This window comes from Hyaena hyaena, unplaced genomic scaffold (assembly GCF_003009895.1).
Source record: "Hyaena hyaena isolate Hyena2069 unplaced genomic scaffold, ASM300989v1 scaffold_170, whole genome shotgun sequence".
Lineage (NCBI taxonomy): Eukaryota > Metazoa > Chordata > Mammalia > Carnivora > Hyaenidae > Hyaena > Hyaena hyaena.
In genome coordinates this window covers 375,061-399,070 of record NW_024080802.1, presented here as the reverse complement: position 1 = coordinate 399,070, position 24,010 = coordinate 375,061, and the positions used below count along the sequence as shown (strand labels likewise).

The 24,010-nt window shown below is 36.1% G+C and overlaps 1 protein-coding gene across 2 annotated transcripts in view; it reads right to left on the bottom strand.

The window, feature by feature from the left end:
- DCN (decorin) overlaps positions 1–23,575 on the bottom strand; it is a 42,575-nt gene extending 19,000 nt beyond the window's left edge. Inside the window, exons 1-4 of one of the 2 annotated variants that reach the window (XM_039240233.1) lie at positions 23,388–23,575; positions 20,210–20,330; positions 19,189–19,435; positions 4,195–4,307 (exon numbers count right to left, since the gene is read on the bottom strand). In XM_039240233.1, the coding sequence (XP_039096164.1) occupies positions 4,195–4,307; positions 19,189–19,402 (327 nt within the window). In that variant the 5' untranslated portion in view covers positions 19,403–19,435; positions 20,210–20,330; positions 23,388–23,575. The remainder of the gene's footprint in view (positions 1–4,194; positions 4,308–19,188; positions 19,436–20,209; positions 20,331–23,387) is intronic. The other variant, XM_039240232.1, reaches the window with a different exon arrangement.
- Positions 23,576–24,010: the final 435 nt, after the last annotated feature.

Here is a 24,010-nt window from a genome sequence, read left to right as displayed (position 1 = left end):
TAAGAATAAACTAATTACGTTGGCTAATGCCAAAGGCCAGCAAAACCATGAAGGACGGTAAGAGAGGAAGTCCTAAAAGATCTCCTCACAAGGTCACAAGGAAAAACACATTTTTTTCTCTTCACACACACACACACACACACACACACACACACACACACTATATAATCAGAGATCAAGGATATTAACTAAACTTATTGTGGTGATCACTTTGCAGTATATGAAGTCATTATGCTGTATACCTTAAACTTATACAGTGCTGTATGTCAATTATATTTCAAGAAAATTGACAGAAAAAAAATCTCGACACCTGACTAGTATTATGGACAGTTTCCCTCAAAGCCACTAATGCAGGTTTACACTGTACCAGTTATTGTTTTAAGGGATTATATGGTTACTATCATATTTATAGGCAATTAATGTACAAACCCAATTCAGAATGCTCTCAAGTTTAGATCTCAAGATTTGGCTCTTATTTGCTGTGTTGACTATGAACAAGTAGCTGTGAATAAGTAACCTCTCTGTGCCTGAGTGTCCTCATCTGTATAAGGGAGTTATCAAGAGTGTCTACCTCATAAGTTGTAAGAATTCCACAAGTGAGTATATGTAGGTATTAAACCTAGTATATAGTAATTGCTAAACAAATATTTGCTATTATAAAATTTTTGACGATTTTTATTTTTAATTTAAAAGAACTTCCTTACTAGATTTATTAGGCATTAATTCAAAGGAAATACATTGAAATTTGGCATTGTAAGACTTAATTTCCCATTATTTCACATAATAGTTATGTTGTTTTTCTTTTACATATAAGCATAAAACTACTCTTATACAGTATATACTACTCATTACAAGACACAGAATTTAAATTGATAAAATTATTGAGAAAAAAGGAAGTTTTCTGTTAAATCCTTTCTATTTTAACCTTTACTGAATTTTCATTTCTCTTCTTCCTTCTCATTCAAGTGTGGCTTTCCTAGCTGAAATTATAATGTTTATTTGCAAAATAACAAGGATAGAAATGATCATGGATGAAAGAGTAAGAGAAAAATAGCTGGTTAACATTCCCTTAACAGTTGGAAGCTCTAATAAACTCTTCCTCTGTTCAATGTATACTTCAAAGTAGAAGGAAAGAGATTTCCAAGATAGTAGTTGCCGAAAACATACTGAAGAGAAATGGAAAAGAAAGAACATCTTATTACAAATGCCAGATTTAATGAGAGTGTCACAGAAACTAGGTATCTCTTATTTAAGGCTATAAGGAGCTCAAATAAATTATTCAGATTATACTTAAATATAGAGTAATTTGGGATTAAAGTAAGAGAATTTTCCTTCCTTAAAAAAGTAGCTTTAGAGTGGTTATAAAAATAAAATGAAGCCTTTAAATTTTAGTTCATTGAAAATAATACTGTTTTTCTTAATTAATTTTTTAACATATCCAGTGATAGTTTGAAGAGTCATTGACAAACTGTGTTGATATTGCCATCAGCTCACTCCCAGTGAAAACGTACCATGAAGGCAGAGAAAATGTGAGTTGGGGCTCAGGTCAAGTATCTTATCAGTGGAGATGGATCCCATTGCTTCAAGATTTGAGATCTGTAGCTCAAGCCTTATCCTCACTCTTTCTGTATCTTTCACTCTAGCCAACTCCTGTATCTGCTTTTTCTTCGCCTTGCCTTTCCTTTCACACAAAAACCCCTCTTTTCTTCTCTTCCTTTCAAAACTCTGCTAATCCTCTAGATCCTTTGTCCTATATTCTCTCAAATACTAACTGGAAACCTGACGTAGGATATGTCTGATTTGACTCTTTCTTGGTGCCTATAACATCCACTACTTACATCACATCAGGCTTCTATTGTAGGACACTTCAGTAAACAGACTATGTCATTTAATGTGCTGGCTTTATTTTTATTAACTGTTCCATAGAGAGTCTTAAAATCTTAAGGAAAAAAATATCTTTGCCTCCTTATAAAAATCTGGTGTATTTTCTCCTAAAAAGTGTTCATTGCTTTTCTCATCCTGGTTATCCAAAAGTTGATAACTAAAACTTATCTTGATTATATTAAGCCTATAGCATATTGTGCCCAGTTTATTTTATTTACATTACTTCCCTTTAGTCTATATTTCTTATTTTAGTAATAGCAGCCAGATTATTTATTTTTTATATTTATATTTTACTATGTATTGCCTATTCTTACTATATATACCCTCCATTATTTTCTCTAATGACTAGAAGAACCAGATGGATGTGAAATTAGAGTTTTTTGTTTATGTTTCCGACCTTAAAAAAATGTATTTCTAGGGACACATGGGTAGCTCAGTCACTTGAGCGTCCAGCTCTTGATTTCAGCTCAGGTCATGATCTCACGGTCATTAGCTTGAGCCCTGTGTCAGGCTCTGTGCTGTGCATGGAGCCTGCTTAAGATTCTCTCTCTCCCTCTCCTTCTGCCCCTCTGCTGCTCATGCTCTCTCTTAAAAAATACTTTAAGATGTATTTTTGTGATATTCATCATAAGAGGCTGTAAAACTTATTTCTATATATAGGTCACTCGTAACTACGCAATTCTCTATATTTTTTCCTGAAAATTCTAATGCTTTACATTGTATTTTTAATGTTGAGCACAACTCTGTTCCCCTGAAATCTCCACTCAATTGCCAATAGGACATTTCTGTCACTTTGTAGTTGAAGTAAGTCAATTCAATTTCTCTTCTCCAATATATCCCTTCACATATGTCACTCATGACCTTTTTTCATTCAATTTAGACATCCACATATCTGTCAACTGTGATTATAAGAGATGATTTCCAGATTCTTTATCCCCATGATGATCATTCTGAGGATACTTAAAGGTTAATGCTCTTCTAAAAATGTCTTGCTCAGGACCAGACTCAATACTCCAAGAGTGGCCTACCAGAGTAGAATACAGAGACAGTGACGTGTTTGGTATTTATTATGGACATTGAAACCCGGCATCTTTTTACTAATTGTGCAATGATATTCTGAGGGGAAACTACATTATATCCATCCCACAAGTAGAGAGCTGGATTCAAGAATACAGTTTATAGAGATTCTGAAGACCTCTCTGAAAAGACAATGCACTTACTGTTACAGAAGGCTGTCTTAGCAATGCTTAACCCTATTTGATTGGGTAAGTCATTCTCCATTTATAACACAGCTTCTCCCAACTATAGTTATGCTCCATCTTTGTTCTTTGTGACTTTCCTCTATGTCCTGGGAAGTGAACTTGGAAACTGCCTCACCCAGATGACCCTAACCTCTGGCCTCTAGTTAGGTTCATCCATAGGAGGCACTGACAGGAAATCAGGAGGCAGGAATACAGCTCCCTACCTCTCTCAGGGTGGGCTTTCATACTTCATAATGCTTTGTTGGCTCCTACATCCCTTTGTAGATAGTCCCTTCAGTAACGCCTTCTCTGTGAACCTTTTGAGAGTGCCATCAATTTTCTGCTGGAATCCTATCTGGTACACTTGGGTGTGTGACATTGTAATAGAGTAGAGGAAAGTAATAATCACAACAAAAGCACAGATATGGATAAGAATGCAGCATGCATAATCCTGCATGCAAAGCAACATATAGATATATAAATACAGATATTTGAAGATAGAATTCTATTTACTAAGTAAAACATGGATGTTTATCCCTTTTCCTATTGGTGCCAATCTTTGAGCCTTTACAACATTTGCACCTCTTAGAAAATGAACGAAAGAAAACAGAAAAAAATAAAATAATGCTAAGGTCAGTAGTCCATTTTGCTCCACTAATGAAATACTATCTAACTGAGGAGATAAAGACTTTTATTCATGAAATGTAAGAGAAGATTAAGATTATATATATATATATATATACATATATATAATATATATTAGAATATATTTAGAATATATATTAGAATATGTATAGAATATATATATTATATATATACATATATTAGAAAGCAAGTACTAAAGATATAGGGGGTATATATAAGAAAATTGACTGACTTTTAGGGGTTAATAAATATGATGTTTTGCTCCCCCATCATTCCCCAAAAGGAGAATTTAATAAACACATATGTGCTTATTTGTCACCATATAGTACTCCAGGCCTTATCTAAGTTTTGTTCTGAAAAACCCTCTGATTCAGATCTTGTTACAATTCACAAACCAACCAACCAACCAACCAAGAATTCTTACGTGAAGGTTCTTCAGGTTCTTGAAGTCTCCATCTTTGATTTCAGTTATTTTGTTGTTTTGCAAGTCCAGCAGTGTAGTGTCAGGCGGGAGCTCTTTGGGCACTTTGTCCAAACCTTGCATGAGAATAAAGTGATATGCGGTCAGGAAAAACGGCACATGACTATACAATCACAAAGGATGTGTTTGCAAAGAAATCAATGTTGCGATGAAAGTTTTACTGATGCCATAAGTTTCTTCTAGGAATTATACCAATTGTAGTTTTAAGTACCTGCCTTATTTTTGCCAAAGAGGTCAAAGGATATATATATAAGGATACATATGTAAGGGATACATATATGTATATTTAAGTATAAATAAATACATCACCTTCCCTATGTATTTACTTTTCTACATAAAAGTAAATTTATATTTTGTAAGAGAGTGGCTCAAATTTCTCAGTGCACATTATGTTTTACCTCACTGTTCTTGTTTTAGAAATCAATTCCTTTGATAAATGTTAAGTGCAAGTGATTTATAAATCTATACTTTCTACATAAATATACCATTAGTAGAGAAGAGCTTTAGTCAAATCATTAGAGATCCTTTAGTTGTAACATGACATTGCCACAGATATACATGTAAAATGCCTCTCTCCTGACATCTAGGTGGCTCAGTCGGTTAAGCATCCCATCTTGTGGTTCGTGAGTTTGAGCCCTGAGTCAGGTTCTGTGCTGACAGCTCAGAGCCTGGAGACTGCTTTGGATTCTGTGCCTTCCTCTCTCTCTGTCCCTCCCCTGCTCACACTTTGTCTCTCAGTCTCTCTCTCTCTCTCAAAAATAAATAAAGATTAAAAAAATTAAAATGCCTGTCTCTCTTCCATTGGCTTTGTCTCATATAGTTGTAGGACATTAAGGAAAATTTTGATATTCTATTGACTCAAATTAATGTGATCATTTCTATACTTTAGGTTGTATAACTAAATCAGAAAAGTTTTTTAACCTCTCCACCATATCTGAACCTTGAATTCTTTCATTCATTCAACACAGCCTTATGTTATACTTCCTAGACACCACCAATTTATTAGGTCCTAGGGACAGAGCAGGAACAAGACAGATATTGTCCACATCCCCACAGAACATATAATTCAATCTACAGTTCTCAATTACAAGGAAAATTTCTACAGAGAACATAACTGCTATGTTGCAAAGGTGTCCTTCCCATTTTGAATCTTATGTAAGTGTAGACTGTGGAATTACCATGGTAGCCATAGTGCTATCTTCACGTCTTCCATGAAAATTGCAGAAAATATTTCTGAAGTCACCTGCCTTCTAAGTTCTCTGGAAATCACTTTTTACTTGCGTTATCACATTATCAGAGATCAACTATCATTATAAATTTAAATAGCAAAATGCAGGCAATGCTAAACATGCATAAATATATTCCAAGAACACTACAGAAACAGTTCACAGAGAAATAACAAGAGTGAAGTGTTTCCAGCGATGCACAGCTATCTTGTAGGAGGATATTTAACAGCACTGTGTAGTCATGATCGCTGCCATTTTCCGAAATGTCAGTTTGATAATTTCACTCAATTAGGAGTGGTAGGCTTCTGCCAAATCTTTGATAATTAGCATTTTCCAACCAAGAAAAGACACATTTGTTTTTCCTTTGGAAAAAAAAAAAGCTTCCTGCCTACATTTAATTATTACTTCGTGGGCTTCTTTGTCAAAGTTTTAATCTCCACTTATACTTACTTTTATATATTATTGAACTTAAATCATAGTGACTCTCCTAACATTTGTTCAATGCCAAAGTGTAGATAAATTTCAGATGGGGAGAGGAAAAAATGATATATCTACTAAGCTAACAATTTTGATTATTTTGCCCTAAAATTTTAGGAACTGTTTGGGGAGAATTATATACATTATTTTTCTGAAGATTTAGTGTCAAAAAATCTTCAGGCTTGTGACTTTTGCATATTAGTGCTTAGAAAATCATTTTATCAATGAAAATCATAACCCTACCATCTACTCTCAATTACTAGTAAATTTAAATCTATTGGGGAGATTTCACATATCAATATTTTTATTAAAACTTTGTTTATGTAGATTTATAGTTTATGAAAGCTGATATGTTATCTCACTTACCTCACATCAATCCTGTAAGACAGGTAAGTCTGTAGCGTAATTTTATTTTTCCAGACATTTTTTAGAACAAGCTTACTAACATGAATAACTCACATAAGAGGATCAAAGTGCAGAATAGAAGACAATTTTCCTGTATTTCCAACAAAGAGCTAGCCTTTTTTTTTACATTTTGTAAATATTTATTTAGTTTTTTTTAAATTTTTTAATGTTTTTTATTTATTTCTAGGAGAGAGAGAGACCGCGTGAGAAGGGGAGGGTCAGAGAGAGAGGCAGTCACAGACCGAAACAGGCTCCAAGCTCTGAGCAGGCAGTCAGCACAGAGCCCGACGCGAGATCATGACCTAAGTGAAAGTCGGACGCTTAACCAACTAAGCCACCCAGGCGCCCCAATATTTATTTAGTTTTGAGAGAGAGAGAGAGACCGAGCCTGAGCAGGGAAGGGACAGAGGGAGAGAGGGAGATACAGAATTATCCCAGTTACGGGTTCTTAAAATATCACAAAGGAAAGGACCATTAAGTAACAGCTAGTCTATGATTCCCAAATGCTGATCAGACAGACACTACAATGAAGTTCTTATCAGTCTACATCAAAATTCAAAACAAATGAGTGCAACTGAGTTCATTTTAATATAAATAACACACACCTACACATACACAAACACACACACATTTCTGAGACCAGTATCTGCCCCCATTTCAAATATATCATCCTAAAAAAATAATTCTAATAGCAGATGGCGAGTTGTTATTTTGCTAAATTTGAGTTCGACCTTATAAGAAACTAACTTGTTCAACATTCGAAACTTCACTTGTCCCAGAAATTAGGAAACTTCTATGATAGACCGAGACTCTCTTTTATAGGTGATTTAAATTTAATAAAGTTATACGGCTTCTCTAAGGTATCTCACATTTAACCTAAACCAAGAACAAGGTGGTATGAGTCCTCACTCTACATCTACCAGATGTGTCATAGGTGAATATAAACACGGTGCATATTTTTTAAAAGATCCTGATCTACACTGTTCCTTAAACATACTGTGCTTATTCTTAAATACTTGTTTTTATTTATAATGTATGTTTTATGGAATATTCCACCCAGTCTAGTCCTTCTAGCTTCATTCTAATAATGCCTTAAAGTATGCTCTTTACCCCCTCTATAATATTCATCCTAACCACACAGTGACCGCTCTGCCACAAACTCCTTATATATAAGCTCATGAGGTATTGTCCTTCACTTCAGTTTTCTTTCTTTTCTATAAATTCTGGATAAGCAGGAACAAATGACTGTATTTCACGAGAGCTGTGATCTTACTCTTTTACACATAAAAGTAGCTTTTTGATTGATTAATGTGAAAATCATAATCTGTCCTGCTGTCCTTGGTGAAAAGTTCGTGGTCATAGCTTCAAGATCTTTTCTGCTGTGTTTTGTTACAATCATCTCTTCACATCCTGCTTTCATAACAGTTCTTACTTTTCCTCGGAAGTACTAGAATGTAACTGGCTATAATAATCATAATTTTCTTTCTGATTCTTGGTTAGCCAGAAACATTTAGTAATGAACACTACTATCAAATATGTTGCCCCCATTATCTGCACTTGATAACTGCTCCCAATTTCTTCTGTGTCTTTGACATATTTGTGAGGAATCTTTTTTCACATATGTCTGAAGTATACTACCTTTTCTCTCCCACATGGTAACTGATAAAATGGTAACTGTTTCTTTGTATGACATATATTTCTCAGGGGGAAGAGATCAATTATAAACCCTTAGATGGAGGAACAGACCCTCATTTATAGATAAGTAGAGTGTTGTCAAAAACAATGAAGCAAATAATGAATACTGAATCTGATTAAGCCTGTAGATGTAACTCCCAATTTACAAGAAATACAGAAGTCAAAAGTACATTCTTAAGTCTACTAAAGAAATGGATTCAACAATACCGATTAAAAAATGGGCAGAAGACATGAACAGACATTTCTCCAAAGAAGGCATACAGATGGCCAGCAGACACATGAAAAGATGCTCAACATCACCCATTATCAAGGAGATACAAATCAAAACTCCAATGAGATATCACCTCACAGCTGTCACAATGGCTTATATCAATATCACAAGAAACAACCAGTATTGGTGAGAATGTGGAGAAAAAGGAACCCTCAAGCACTGTTCGTGAGAACTCAAACTGGTACAGCCAGCGTGGAAGGCAATATGGAGGTTCCTTAAAACATTAAAAATGGAACTACCTTAAGATCCAGCAATCAAGCTACTGGGTCTTTACCCAAAGAATACAAGAACACTATTCAAAGGGATACATGCACTCCTGATTTTATAGCAACATTCTTTACAATGGCCAAGATATGGAAGGAGCCCAAGTGCCACTGATTAATGAATAAAAAAGATGTTAGATAGATATATATAGATATATATATATAGTGAAGATATATATATCTATATATATATATAGTGAAGATATATCTATATCTATATCTATATATATAGTGGAATGGTTTGTAATGGAATGTTACCCAGCCATAAGAAGGAATGAAATCTTGCCATTTGAAATGGCATGGATGGATCTAGAGAGTATATTGCTAAGTGAAATAATTCAGTCAGAGAAAAACAAATACTATATGCTTTCATTCATATGTGGAATTTAAGAAACAAGCAAGAAAGCAAAGGGAACAAAAATGAGAGGGAGAGAGAGAAATAAAGAAACAAATTCTTAATTACAGAAAACATACAGATGGTTACCAGAGGGGAGGGGAGCTGGGGAATGGGTTAAATAGGAGATGGAGATTAAGCAGTACCATTGTTTTGATGAGCACAGGGTGATGTACGGAACTGTTGAATTACTATATTACACACCCGAAATTAATATAACATTGTATGTTAACTAACTAGAATCAAATTAAAACTTTAAAAAAGTAAAGAAATGGATTCAACAAAATCCCTATTTCGTCAACAGATAAACTGCAAGGAAAAGTAAAGAAAGGCTTGTTTTTCAAACTAATAGTTTAAGAGACTTTAAAGCCATTCAATAATTACACTATATGTACTTCATTTGGATCCTAATTCACACAAACTGTAAAATTAAACATTTATAATATTTATGAGATGGTTGAAATGTGTACACTGAATGAATCTCTGATGATATTAAAAATGATTTTAAATTTTAGATGTGATCTGATTGTTATGATTGTATGAATTAAGGGCTTTAATCTTTCAGAGAAACATACTGATATATTGTTGTATAAAATGAAATGACAATTGGAATTTGCTTTAAAATAATATGATGGGGGAAGATGGTTGGAGATATATAGAAAAATGAAGGCGTTAGTTGACATTTGTTGAAGCTTGGTGATGGGTGTACAAGAGTCTTATTTTGCAAAGTTTTACATGTTTAAAAATATTTCTATAACTTTTTAAATAAGATTGTTATTTGAATTTTAATCCTGGTTTCTCTTTTTGATTCTTAACATCCCTGGGCAAGTTGTTTGAGCTGTCTATGCCCCAGGTTTCTTGCATCTTTCAAAGAATTTTTGTGAGGATGCACTAAATTGTTCTACAAAATGATTTCTTACCATCTTGCAGAGCAGGGCCTCAATTCTTGGTACCTATAAGTGTCATCGAAAAGGAGACAAAAGAGTGTAGGTCTAATTATCTTGCTGCTTATTAGTCTGTAAATCTATGACCAAATGTTTGTTTTTCAGGTTTACTCCTCTCCCTTGTATAAATACAACGATAACACATATTATCCTGGAAGCTGACATCTGCTCTGCCCATGTATCACACACAGAGTTTTCATTGATATATTTTATTCCTGGGTTGGCTCTTCTTACCAAACCCTTTGTGGTCCTATTGCATTGATCACGGTTCCCATGATGTTGAAGTTCTCCTCTAAAGAGCTTGTCTACAAAGCCCTGCTTTTTGGGTGGTAACCTTTCATTTCAGCAAGCACCTTTCCCAACAACTAAGTCTCCCAAAAGCTGCTGCTGGTCCATTTAACTATATTTTAGTAGTGGCAAATGCTACACTCTTTTGGGAAATTTGTAATATATCAGTCATGTTTATATTGGGCTATTTGTTTGGTCAATATTATCATCTTTAGAGTCAGAGTGACTTTGTGTTAAAATCAACTCGGACACTAATGTGAGATAACTGGAACCTTTAACTTATTATATTCACTTATATAACAGCTCTATTTCTTCATCTGAAAATGCTGAGAAGGAAGTAGACTAGGGTAGAAATACGAGAGCTAAAGATTACTTTGAGACAATTAAAAACTGTATTTCAATTAAAAATTGTTTATTTGAACTAACACTAATCTTCAGATAGCATTCAAGCACACAGTTGTTCAACCTTAAGTATATTTTTATCTTAAGCTTTTAAATGAAAAAAAACCTTACCTTCTGTCTTTGTATATGATTTTATTAACCAATACGATTTTAACTAAATCATTCTTACTTATACTGATGAATTTTATATTAGTTCCTAAAACTGTATGGAAAGTAAGATATTAAGCATTTTAAATGAAATATCACTTACCAAGGTAAACTTTGTTCCAAAAAAGATATTCTACAGGGGTACCTGAGGGGGTTCAGTCAGTTAAGCACCCAACTCTTGTTTTGGCTCAGGTCATGATCCCACAGTTCATGGGATCAAGCCCCATGTTGGGCTCTGTGCTGACAGTGTGGAGCCTGCTTGGGATTCTTTTTCTCCCTCTCTCTCTGCCCCTCCCTGACTTTCTCTGTCTCTCTAAAAATAAATAAATAAACATGTTATAAAAAAAAGATAATTCTACAATGGAAAGAAAAGAAGATATGATTCAATGCCTTTCTTAAATTTCAGTCTAAAGTTTGTTACTATGAAGTAAATTTGTCAATTAATTTGCATATCATTGATTTGACCTCTTAAGTAGTTAAATAATGACCTTCATAGGGACATGTAATATCTGTGGACCTTCCACATAGGATACATAATCTATGCCTTTATTTCTCATTAGAAATGTATATACATCTGAGTGGGTGTGTAGATGATTGCCTTTTCCAAAGATGGCATTAATTATATCTCCCATCTGATATGGGCTTATTCAATAAGCATAAAAAGATGAAGTCAAATTCCCCTCCTTTTGAATCTGGGATGGCCTTATAACGTCTCTATGACCTAAGGGAATGGGCCAGAAGAGATACAGCCTGACTTTTGAGGCTAGGTCCAAAAAGGTGGTACAGCTGCTCCCCAGTTCTTCTGGAACGCTTGCCTCGGCAGCCGCCAAGGGCCATGGAAAAAGCCTGTCTAGGCAGAGACCACCCAGCTGTGGGGACCATCTGAAGCACTCCAGATGAAAGAACAGCTGAGCTCACAGGCAATGGCGGCACTGACTGCCAGTTATGGGAGCGCGGCATTAGGTGTGTAGCCTGGGCTAGCCTCCCCACGGCCAAGGCCCCAGCCAACCCCCGACTGAAATGTGGGAGAGACCCTGAGTCAAATTTTCTGCACTTAAATAATGAGCCAAATAAAATTATCTTTTTAAGTTGCCGAGTTTTGAGATAACATTTATTCAGTAAGAGTAACAGGGAGAGAGTGGTTCTCTTCAATTCAATTATTTTTCAATGAGCTTCCTTTAATATAATTCTAAATTTTCCATTAAAATGCAGTTGTTTCTAAGGCTTGTCTGAATTATTTGTTCTCCCAAATTCTATAAGAGGAACCGTATCTTCTTTAAAATAGGGTTATTTATTAAAGTAAATAAAATTCTACTTAAGAGTTACCAGGAATTCATTTCTGATATGAAGGTGAATGACAATTGTACTTTTTCTTTCTAGTTGCCCCAGTGATGAATAGCATGGTCCTGTTAGTAAATGTCAGCAATCTGGTAAACATCATGTTGGACAAAGGCCAGGCGTCCCTAAGATGTCATGCTTTCCCCGCTCCTCTGCTCTGTGGCAGGGGTCCAAACTCCACAATTTATTCTTGCTGACTTCCAACAGTATTTTTTAATAATGCTGTCTTCAATTTAATAATGAAGACAAGAGTGATACACTTCAGTTTTTGGCCCATGAGAGATATAACATGGAGTCTCAGCTCCATCAAAACACCTTCAAGGTATACATATTTCCCAATTTTCCTCTTAAAAATGGCAATTTGATAGCGATGGCAGTTGGATTGGGTTTCTGAAATAAGACATTCCCCTTTAATTTCATTCTCTTTTCAAATAAACTCAAGGAAGTTCTAAGCTTCCTGATTCTATGGCCATCCTAAAAAAAAAAAAAAAAAACAAAAACCCACAAAACTAAAAACAAAAATGCTGTGCACCACAGCTCCAGGACTCCTAATTCACAGTCAGCCATATTTGCTCTTTTTCTAGCTTGATGGAATCAAGACTATTGTAGGATTTTGCACTCATCCAAGTACTAGGTAATACATATATTCACTTATTCATTCATAAGGCAATTATTGATGCTTGAGAGCCTAACAAGTATAAGAATATATAAGAATAATCAAGGAAAATATAGATTATAGTGAAAGCACAGAAGCAGACAAGCTACAGAAAAGCGATCTTCTAACTAAGTCAACGATTAGTTGCTACCAGTCTTTCTCCTATTATTGAGACTGGAATGAAAAGTGGGTTAATTCTTCTTTATCCTTATTTTCAGGGAAATATATAATCTTCTTGCTATTCTCTGAAGGAGAAAAGTTAAGATCAGAGGGTCTCCTGCATTTCTTTTGCCCAGAGAACTGATATTCGGGCAACCTATTCCCAGCCTGTCCTCTGGAGCCCGGATGATCTTGCAGAGGACACATCACAGCTGCAGTCTGACCAAATACCATTGATCCCACACAGCTGTCTCTCTCTACCTCCTGGGACTGAGAATGAAACCAGGGATGTGTCAGTTCTCAGTCAGCTCAAGAAGACAGATGCTTCCTGTGGCTTTCTCTGCTCCTTTCTTCTTCCTCCCCATCTTTAACCTCTGGTGTCAGGAACCTCGGCCATCTGAGTTACCTGAGAGTTCCTCTTGCTGCATGTAAAGATCTGCCCTACTCCACCCTATCCAATAGTAGGGAACCCATTGGGCACACTCTGTGTACAGCCTCCTTCCTGTACCATGTCTTAGGCACAGCTTTTTTTTAAACTTTTATTTATTTTTAAGAAAGAGACAGTGTGGGAGTGGGAGAGGGTCAGAGAGAGAGGAAGACACAGAATCTGAAGCACACTCCAGACTCTGAGCTGTCAGCACAGAGCCCTACAGGGGCTTGAACTCACCAGCGGTGAGATCCTGACCTGAGCTGAAGTCCTGATGCTCAACCGACTGAGCCACCCAGGTGCCCCAGACACACCCTTTTGATGTATCTGAAACTCTCAGGGAGGGTCACCTATGTCCCTGCTGCTGCGGAGTTAGACAGAAACTATAAAAGCAACCGAACTTCTAGCATTCTCTCTGCCCTCCAACAAAATAGCCCTAGTTTGTTCTTCTGAGTTGATTTCACAGAGGAAGGCTAATGGTTCATTTACCTCATGTATACAATTTGCTTCTGGAAAACCAGTTTCCCCAAAGAAGAAACAAGCTATGCCATATATGTCCCACGTGGCAGCCACTGACAAAATTTTCACCAGTTGAAGCAAAATGATTTAAAAAGAAGAAAACTAGCAGTGCCTGGGTGGCCCAGGCGGTTAAGCAGCTGACTGGCTCAGGTCACGATCTTGCAGTTCACGAGTTAGCCCCGAATTGGGCTCTGTGCTGACAGATCAGAGCCTTGAGCCTACTACAGATTCTATGTTTCCGTCTCTCTTTGCCCCTCCCCTCCTCAAGCTCTGTCTCTCTCTCACTTAAAAATAAACTAAAAAAGGAGAAGAAGAAGAAGAAGAAGAAGAAGAAGAAGAAGAAGAAGAAGAAGAAGAAGAAGAAAACTAACTCTATGCAATTTAAAAGGAATTTTTTTTGTGAAGATTTGTTTTTAAACTAAAATATCCTTCCCCATAGGAAGTACCATTTAGGAACCAGTAGTTATTTGCACTGCTTTTACATGGCAAAATAAATTGTTACATCTTCCGAGGTCATCTCTAGAGAGATCTCTATGAGTCATTTATGATTATAAAATAGCCAAATGTTTCATTGTTCTCTACTTAAATGAACCCATTTTATCCAAAGGAATAGCGTTTAAAGAAGAGTGAATTGCTTGATAATTGTATCATTTTGGGATTTGTGTCTATTCAAAGCTGGAGATGATGTGGCCCTCTTAGGAGGGAGGAGAGAGAAGGTGCTATTTTATATTAAGCTTGACAGGCCATGTATTTCTTAGAGATCCTCAGTTTCAAAGAAAAATAAAAGAATATTATGAGGAATAGCATCATGTTACTAGCCAACTTTGTCTGAAATGGTAAACTAAATACAACAGTATGCTAGACACTTTTACAAACAGTTCTATTCTTACCTAATGAAATGCAATATATTCCCATTTATCCAATGAAAGTTTCAAAGTTACAGGTAGTAAATGGTAAAGCAGGGCTCGGGTTCAGAGGTGTTGAACTCCATAACCCAAGTTCTTTCAACTGTTAAATCATTTTAAAAGGTATTTAAATTCTTTTGAAGTTTGCTTATAGGAAGTTATCAATAAGTACTGCTTGAATGTGGAAGAGTCGTGAAAAAACAATGCTTATTCTTATTTTACCTGCCAGGGTCGGTCTGCCTTTTAGCAACAAGATGAAAGTACCAAATAATGCTACCTGGTAACACATGAGCCAAAGAGGATACATACAAGTAAGGGAACTGTCTTCCTTCAAGATGTTAGGTACGTCAGACAAAGCATCCAATCACAGGAACGATATTAGGACATTTTGAAGAGATTTAACAAAAATGAGTTACATTGGTGGCTTTTTTTATTTTAAGGGAACCCATAGATTTCTGAATTTCATAAGCTTATGTTTATTTTATTTCTTAAATAAATGCTACATTTAAGAGCAAACTGCTTTATGTCTTAAGAGGAAAAAGAAACAAAGAAGATAGGAGTTTCATAAAGTTCTGGTCCAAACTGCAAGCTAATTTACAAGATATTCAGCCAACCAACTTGGCCAATATGTGTGGAGCATTCATTATTTCTTGGACAGGTTCAAACAGCTTTACTTTCTCAATCCTGCATGCTATAGAAATAATAAACATGCTACAGAAAACATATCATAATGCTATTTTGCTATATTAGAAGGAAGGACTAAAACAGTCAGTGTATCTTCCTGAACACCTCAAATTTTTCCATGGGCTGATTATTCAATTCCAATTTCACAGTTGTTACATCTCAGCTTTGAAAGAACTGTTTACAAATTTGATGCTGTTTAACTTTGTCAAAAATACTTCTTAGCGGCAAAAATAGTCAAATGTTTTAATAAGAAATGTTCTCTTCTGTTAAGCACTGTTTAGACAGATGACAAAGCCTACTGTCCTCAACATGGTAGATCCTCTCTGCTCATTAAAAGCTCTGGCAAGGATGATCCTTAAGAAAACATTAGCCTTTGATGCAGATAAGCATTCACATTTCTCATTCCAAACTGCATTACATTCTTTCCTCTGTTATGATAATTCAAGCTTCATGTTCAGATCACTAGAAAACTTAAACCAAAAAGTAAGATAAACTGCATTGCCTTTACTGTGAACAAGGTTTCCCATTTCTCCTTCCCCCCTTTTTTGTCTACATATTCTTCAGCTTCTACTCCATATAATCCTCATGTAGAAAATATATATTGGGGCACCTGGGTGGCTCAATAGGTTGTGTCCAAGTCTTGATTTCAGCTCAGGGCATGATCACACAGTTCATGAGTTCGAGCCCCAGGTTGGGCTCTAGACTGACAGTGCAAAGCCTGCTTAGGATTCTCTCTCTCTCCCTCTCCCCCCCCCCCCCCGCTCTTCTCCCACTTGCTCTTTCTCTCTGTCAAAATAAATAATAAACTAAAAAAAAAAAAAGAAATATATATATTGAGACCCCACTATGAGCTAGGTAACATTCAGAGAGAATAGAATCTCTAAGGTCGGCTATGATTTTTCTGCAAATGAGGTAAGTAGTCAAGACTATGAACAGCGCCACAAGCATAAAGTGAGAAGTTAGATAGTAGTTGAAAGTGTGAATAGAGTGTTTTCTTTAAAGGCAAACGATTGCTCTTCCTTTTAAGAAATGAATTTTCTGGTTGCCTGGGTGGTTCAGTCAGTTAGGCATCCAATTCTTGATATCAGTTAAGGTCATCATCACATGGTTTGTGGGATGGAGCCCCATGTCAGTCTCCATGTTGATGGCCCAGAGCCTGCTTGGGATTCTCTCTCACCCTCTCCCTCCTGCTTTCTCTCTCTCTCACTCTCTCTCTCTCAATCAAAATAAATAAATAAATAAGTAAATAAATGAAAATTTAAAAGAAAAATAAATGTATTTTCTGTTTTAGAAATATCTGACCAAAATTACTCACAACATATTTAAATATGAGTTTCATAAAAACTTAAAGTAATTTAGATGAGACCATTGCTCACAGGAACTCAGTTTTCTCAATTAGACAGGGTTACCCCAAACAAATCATTATTGCAATCTTAGCTACTTCTTTGGTATATAAAGTTAGTAAGCCTTCTACAGGACAAATGTGCACTCTGGGCTCTTATATAAAAGGTAACACATATAAAATGTCCTCATCCAAAAACAACACAAAATAAAACACAATAATAACAAGGACAACAACAAAGCCATATCATGAGACACCCAACTCAATGAATTTGATGTTTCGTGAGACTGGATTTTTCTGTTTAGTTTTGAGCAATAGGCTTAGGCCTTTTTGATGAAAGACAACTAGAAAACTGTCTCCAATGCTTTCTTCAGAGCCAAGCTTTATAAACTATTTATCATGTGAGCAGAGTAAAACTTCATCTATGAAAAATAAAACCAGTGAAGTGACTGAACAAGTCTTTGTTCCTTAAAACTATCAACTGTTCATTGTTGGTATTACATGTAGTGGGAAGAATCATGAATCCTTTTAACCTCGCTCTGAGGGGCAAAGCGAGATTTCACATGTATCACATTTCTTAGGAACTCGACCATTTTAATACATTTTTTTTAAAAGTCTACCACTTGGGGCACCTGGGTGGCTCAGTTGGTTAAGCATCTGACGCTTAATTCCAGCTCAGGTCATGATTTCATGGTTCTTGAGTTCAAGCCCCATGTCATTCTCTGCGCTGACATCACAGAGCCTGCTTGGGATTCTCTGTCACCCCCTCCCCCCATCTTCTTCTTCTTCTCTCTCTCTCTCTCTCAAAAACAGATAAACAAACATTAAAAATAATAAAAGTTTAGCAGTAGTATATCCATCATATGATGATTCCTCTGTTCAGATTTTCATCTCCATTTTTTTCCTGCCTATGTGGGTAATGCAGGTAATCTCTAAATGCTTATAATAGTTCCTGTAGAATTTGATAGCAATCTAATCCCCCTTGTAGTGAATATACAATTCAAAAAAGAAATAATCACCATTAATATAGTATCAGACCCACAAGAACAAGGACCATAGTCGTCTTCCTCGTTCCTTTCTTTCCAGGGCCTATGACATTGTGGGATCACAATATATTTGCTGAATAAATGCATGAATCCAGTGGAATTATCCCGTCACCTTTTAAAGTCTTTCTACACACTGGTTTTCATTGGGGGTTGGGGAGTGGTTAAATGGCTGCACAAAATGTCAGCACTGAAAAAGATATCTTGAAGTATTTGATTTTCAATTGTTCCTATTGAACATGTTTCATGTTTTCTTGGGCTCCAGTATGTAGTTTATTCCAACTATAGAAGTTGGTGGCAAATTTCCCTGCAAAATAGTGCTAGAAAGCATGTTCTGAATAAATATAGAGTGTCTAAAAAATACCCCACAACACTATGGAGTTTCCCCTATAAGGAAATAGTCTATATAGCATGGTAGAGTTATTTTGTGAGGATTTTTCCTTATAAGAAAATGAACAGAGAGAGAGAGAGAGAAATCAACTGTCATGTCAACTAAATTCATTTCCCTTTGGCCCATCTGCTGGGGCCTCAAACTTTCTGGAGATATATCTTTTGAGTGTACTGCTCTTGGAATTCCCAGGCCAAATTTTTCTTGAAACGTGATAAATCAAACTGTATACAGTATTGGGCTAATGTTATCTGTCCCATGATTATATTGAATATTTATACCGTATCTTGGCTGTAAAGATTGCTTTTAAAACTTTCTGAAGAATAAATAGCTAGATTGCAGAATGCCAAATGCAAAGCCGAAACTAAAACCCAGAGATTAAGGGAGTCGTTTGGTACTTGAAAGATAATTTTTTTTTTGTTCTAAAACTTTACGTGTTTTGCTTCTGATAACTCTACATACTTTACAGTTTAGTAATGTTCAAACACTGTTATCTGAGCTAAGCCAAGAGTAGAGACATCACCCACGACTTACGATCTAGTATTTCTTGAAAGCAAACCACTCCCTGAATTAACATGAGCCATCCCTTTGGAATCGTAGAACAGTGATTTGTTCAAAATTTCATTTTATAGAAGGGGGACCATGAAGCTCAGAGGGGTTTTTTTAAAAAGCGATTTGCCCAAGATGGTGCAAGAGATGGAGCCCCAACTTTAAAAAAAGGGAGAAAAAGTCTCCTAATTTCAAGGCTGCTTCTTTCTAGGCTACTCCGCTTCCGTTGCCTCTCCGTAGGTGGCACTGCCTCTCACTTTTGGAACTGCAGGGATTCAAAATGAAAACGCTTACCTCCCCAGGAAGCCATTCCAGTGAATACAACAGAGCAGTGGATACGTTAACTAACTATTTGAAATTTTCAAAAATAGAGCATGAAACAAGTTAAGGAAAGAGAGCCCCCTGCACCTACTCACCCAAATCAGAACACTGCACAACGCGGAGGTGGCATTGACAACGGAAGGGACACACTGGTCCCAGAGGCTCTAGTTCAGACATGGTAGGAACATGATCTTCTGGGCCTATCCCAGAAGCCTCATCTTCTAGCATAAAGTCAAATAAGCCTCTCTGTTGGAACGGCCCAGCCCAGGAAACTTGCGCAAGCAGGAGGAAGATGATGGTTGCCTTCATGATTTATCTCATGTGTTTTCACTGCCAAGGAACCTAGAAAACAAACAAAAGGTTTAGAAAAGCAGCACTGCCCGGGTACTGTGTTTCCTCTGATATGACACCCCGAAGAAGAGTGAGTGTAAAGCATTCAAAAACGTATTTCGTTTACTGTTGGGAAGCAGAGCGTTGAAATGTATTCGAAAGGTACATAATAGACTACCTGACACAGACACTTACTTGGGTAAAGACATGTGAATGTTATTGAAATCTGCTTGCTTGAATTTGGAGTCTGAACTAAGATGACATATATTCACATCATTTGCAAAATCGTGACGATGATAGATCATGTTGGAATTTTCAATGCTCATTTGACATAAGCCATGCCACAGTCAAATAAAATCCCATCTATACACATGAGACATCTCCCATTCCTGCATCAGAAATATCTCTGGAAGCCAATCTCCTCGCTCCAGCCCACTGTATTTATCTTGGTCCAGATCTTTCTCATCACTCCCTGAACTACCACAAGAGCTTCCAACTGGTCTCAGCCTTGGCCTTGAATATTTCCTCTACTCCAGGCCATCTTTCACTCTGCTGCCCAAGTCATGTTCAGAAAATCAGATTTCATTGTATTTCTATTCTACCGAAAACTCCTTGTTGACTTCTCAAGGCTTGCCCATCAGGTCCCCATCCCCTTTGCTGCATGTGAGACCATTCACAATTTGGTACCAAAGGATGTTTCAAGCCCTATGTCTCCCCATTTCCCCTCCGCTCCAACCCCCACCACAGCCCTGACACTCAAAGCTAATTGCCCTTTAACATACCTACCTTGTGAGAGGGCTGTAAAGATTGAATGAGACAATGGACTTCCCTTGTGTATTCCCTGGCTCATGCACACAGGACGCTGCTTCCTCCGTCTTCTGTGTCCCAAAGCACGTTGCTCTTACCTCTTTTAAAGAACTTATCACATTATACTGTAATTTGTTTGGCATGCTCAGTCTGTCCCCCAAGCTAGAAGATGCACTCCTTCAGGGCGTGTCTTATTATTCTTTGTTCTGTACCCAGGCCTTGCACAATATTTTGCACAAAAATGACTCAATTGACCATCAATTTATTAATAATACACGTTATTCAGTTTGTTCCCAGCAACCAGTCTGATTTTTTAAAACACAAAGTTGTATTTTTTTTCAATATCAAATTTCTAGCATGAGGAAGGTAACACATTGAAAACTTCAACTTGGTATAAGCAGTTTACTTTTCAAAATAAATCTATTGACCAGTTTCTCAAACTGATCATTTAAAAAATAAAATAAAATAAAATAAACATCTATGGAAAACCCTACTGATTTTTATATGACTTCCATGTTATCTGGTTTTACGAAGAAAGCAATTTTGGAAAGAAACAAAAATATTTTGACAAATCTATGTATTTCCTCCATTCATTCAGTTAGCACTTTAGATATATATGTCTGTTGTTGAATTGGTTGCTTAGTTACCTGAAGTGAACTAAATAAATCTGAATTGACAAAAAGTAGTTTGATCATAGGGAGAACAAGCAGTCTATTTTTTGAGTTGATATATTTTAAAACGCCACTGGACATGTTCTAAGGATTCCAAAACCACATTATAGATATTATCTTTAGTTTTGCATCTACTTTGCATTGTACACTTATTAAGAAACATATTAGAGCTGCGAATTCATAACTAGACTTAAAGAATGATTTTTAGTCAGCAGCCAATGGTAGCATATGCAAATAAATAAATAATAAATAAATGAGAGAATTAAAGAAACCCAAAAAACAAACAACAACAAAAAAACAAACAGCTTTGTATGCCTTAACCTTAAGGTATCTAAGTATCTTCTGGAAATTCTTGGCTACGTCCACTAGAGAGGGAAAAATAGTTTTTGGACTTCTTATACTTTTGTTCTTAGTCTCTATTCATTACTGAGGTATGTATGAGGCAGCACATATACAGTACAGGGTTGTGGCTTTTCATTTAAAAAATACCACAAAGCTTATTATTCACACTGCCCCTTTAAATTTAGTATCAGGTTTTCTCCAAGAGCACGTTCCCACTCAGTTACTCCATAGCCTTTTACAGAGACCCTATGGTTTTGGCAGTGTTTCCTTGGACTGGATCTCAGGGAGGGGTTTTCGGTCTGTTTCACATTAAAATGCAATGTTTACGGTTTACCACAGTTTGCTAGCCTTGCATCTTTAATATCTTACAATTTTAGAAGAAAAACGAAGCAAAGTAATTGCAGATTTAATAAATAGCAATGAGAATTAATGCAGATGTTGCTTTTTGATCTTTTCTCCAGAGCAGAGAATGCCTGGTTGTTTCACTAACTCAAAAAAAAAAAAAAAAGAAAAAGAAAAAGAAAAAGAAATGTTGAACACAAGCTCAGAGGAATAGTATCATTTATACGTGTTTAGTTTTGTTAAAATGGTGCAAATTCCCAGCACAATATTTTTCTTGGTTAAAGCTGAACACAAACAGGAAGTTTATAGCTTTCATTACTTATATCACTTTGATGTGTGGGGTGTGTGTGTGTGTGTGTGTGTGTGCATTTTAACCCTGAATGTCCTGGAGAAGAGTATGTCCAGAAACTTTATACAAATTCCCACAGGAGATTATTTCTTTTAAATTGGTGTCATCATACTTGAAGACCCACCATCTTAAAACAATTAATGGGGGCTGTTGATATTAATAATTTTTTAATCATTTTTCCTTCTTTAGTATAGAAGAAAAATAAACACAAAATAGCAGTTGCCCTTGTGGAAATCAGAGGATTATTTACTTAGATAATATACTTCCCAAATTTCATTGAAATTGTTTTAAGCATTTTCAAAATGTATGACTCTTTCCTACATGCTAATGGTTCAGTATAATGTCACTACTCCACTAAAGCCACTTGCCCCAGTTTCTAAGTGTTTTCATCAGAAATAATTTCTGTCTCCTTAAACTACTTTGGTCCATTAAATTAACTATGTCATTCATATCAACATTTATGGGATGTCATTTATTCCTTTGGTGTGACTTTCAAGACCAAAATTTAATCCTCGAGAGAGAAGTAAAACTATAATTACAGAGAAAAATAAAAATCCCCCAGCACTATGTGAATGGAAAACCCCAATAATAACAGAAATGGTTTAAAAATAGACAATACAAAAAGCATTTATCCACAAATAAGGGCTGCTATAGGAGGCATTTGGTTCCTTTTCCGGTCAAAACAGCAATAGGAAAAGCAAAAGCCACAGGAATTTATGTCCCTGGAAGCCCACTTAACCAGTGGTCATCTTGGTACCCTCCTTTGAAATTAGCAAGAAAAATAACCTACACCCTAGTGATGTATCTTACAATACAATTTCATCTGCATTGAGAACACTGACGGGGTCTTTTCTTTCCCTGTAAGGAATTATGTAACTAACTGTGAGATTCTCTTTAATAAACAGCATAATATTTGCAATGTTTATTTTCACCTCTGTGATGATAATTTCTGTTTTTTTCCAGGTTGTAAAATATACATTTAACTTCTGCAGCTAATCACCGGAGTTCACGTTACTGAGGTTTTAAAAGTTCTGAACATATCAGAATTCAGGAGGGGATCAAATCCTTAAATATATACATATAACCCAACTACAAATAACATGCTGATCTAGAATACTTTTCTATAAATACTTTCTAAAGAGGTAAAACATTTCATTAGCACAAATACAAAATATATCAATATAGATACTCATGGTGTTAGGTTACAGTTTTTTTTTAATAAACATCTTTGCAAGAACAGAAAGAACTAAAACAATGCATTCAACCATTTTACCAAATATTTAACTTCTGTCTTCAAGCAATACTCGTTTAAAATGCTGCATAAAGATTATCAAAAGTTTAGCACGGTTTTTTTCCTTTCCTTTCTCTCACCAGATAATTCCTTTTTGCTCTCAACTTGATCGGAGTTTTATTAGTCTGTAGCAGAGTTCAGGACAATTATTGAAAACCATACCTTTTAATCCGGGGATTTGCCACAGGAGCCCTCAAAGCTGAGATGTAATTACACTAAATATTCAGCCCCAGCAAAAGAGTTTGCAGGTGTGGAAAGGAGGAGGGGGTAGGTGCTGCTCTGTGACTGTCACTAGGTTGAAAACCTCCTGCTTCTACTCCATAGCACGGTTAAAAAATAAGGTTTCCCTCAATGAACACAATCCGGCTGACACCCACATTAGATCATATGGTAATGATATGTCTCTTGTATTGCAGCCAGAAAGTTTATCGACCTTTACTCTCCCCATTTGCTTTATTCCTTTTGCATCTGCTTAAGATTCTAAACTGCTTATGTGGTAGAGAGGGGCAACTTGATTTGAAATTTGTTTTATTGTGTCGGTTCATTTCCCTAAAAGATTGTAACTGAAGGGTTTGCTTCCCCACCCCCAGCCTCACTGCAGGAGCCACTCTTTCTAGTCTTGTTTATAAGAAGCATGTATACTTCCGAAAGGACAGTTTTTCTTGCTTTCATGATGTGTAAATCCAGCAAATGGAATGAAATTAATCTTGTAGTTATTTTAAATGTGGTCTGCAGAAATAAATGAGTCGATTTATATGAAAATACTCATTCAGATTCTTACTTGC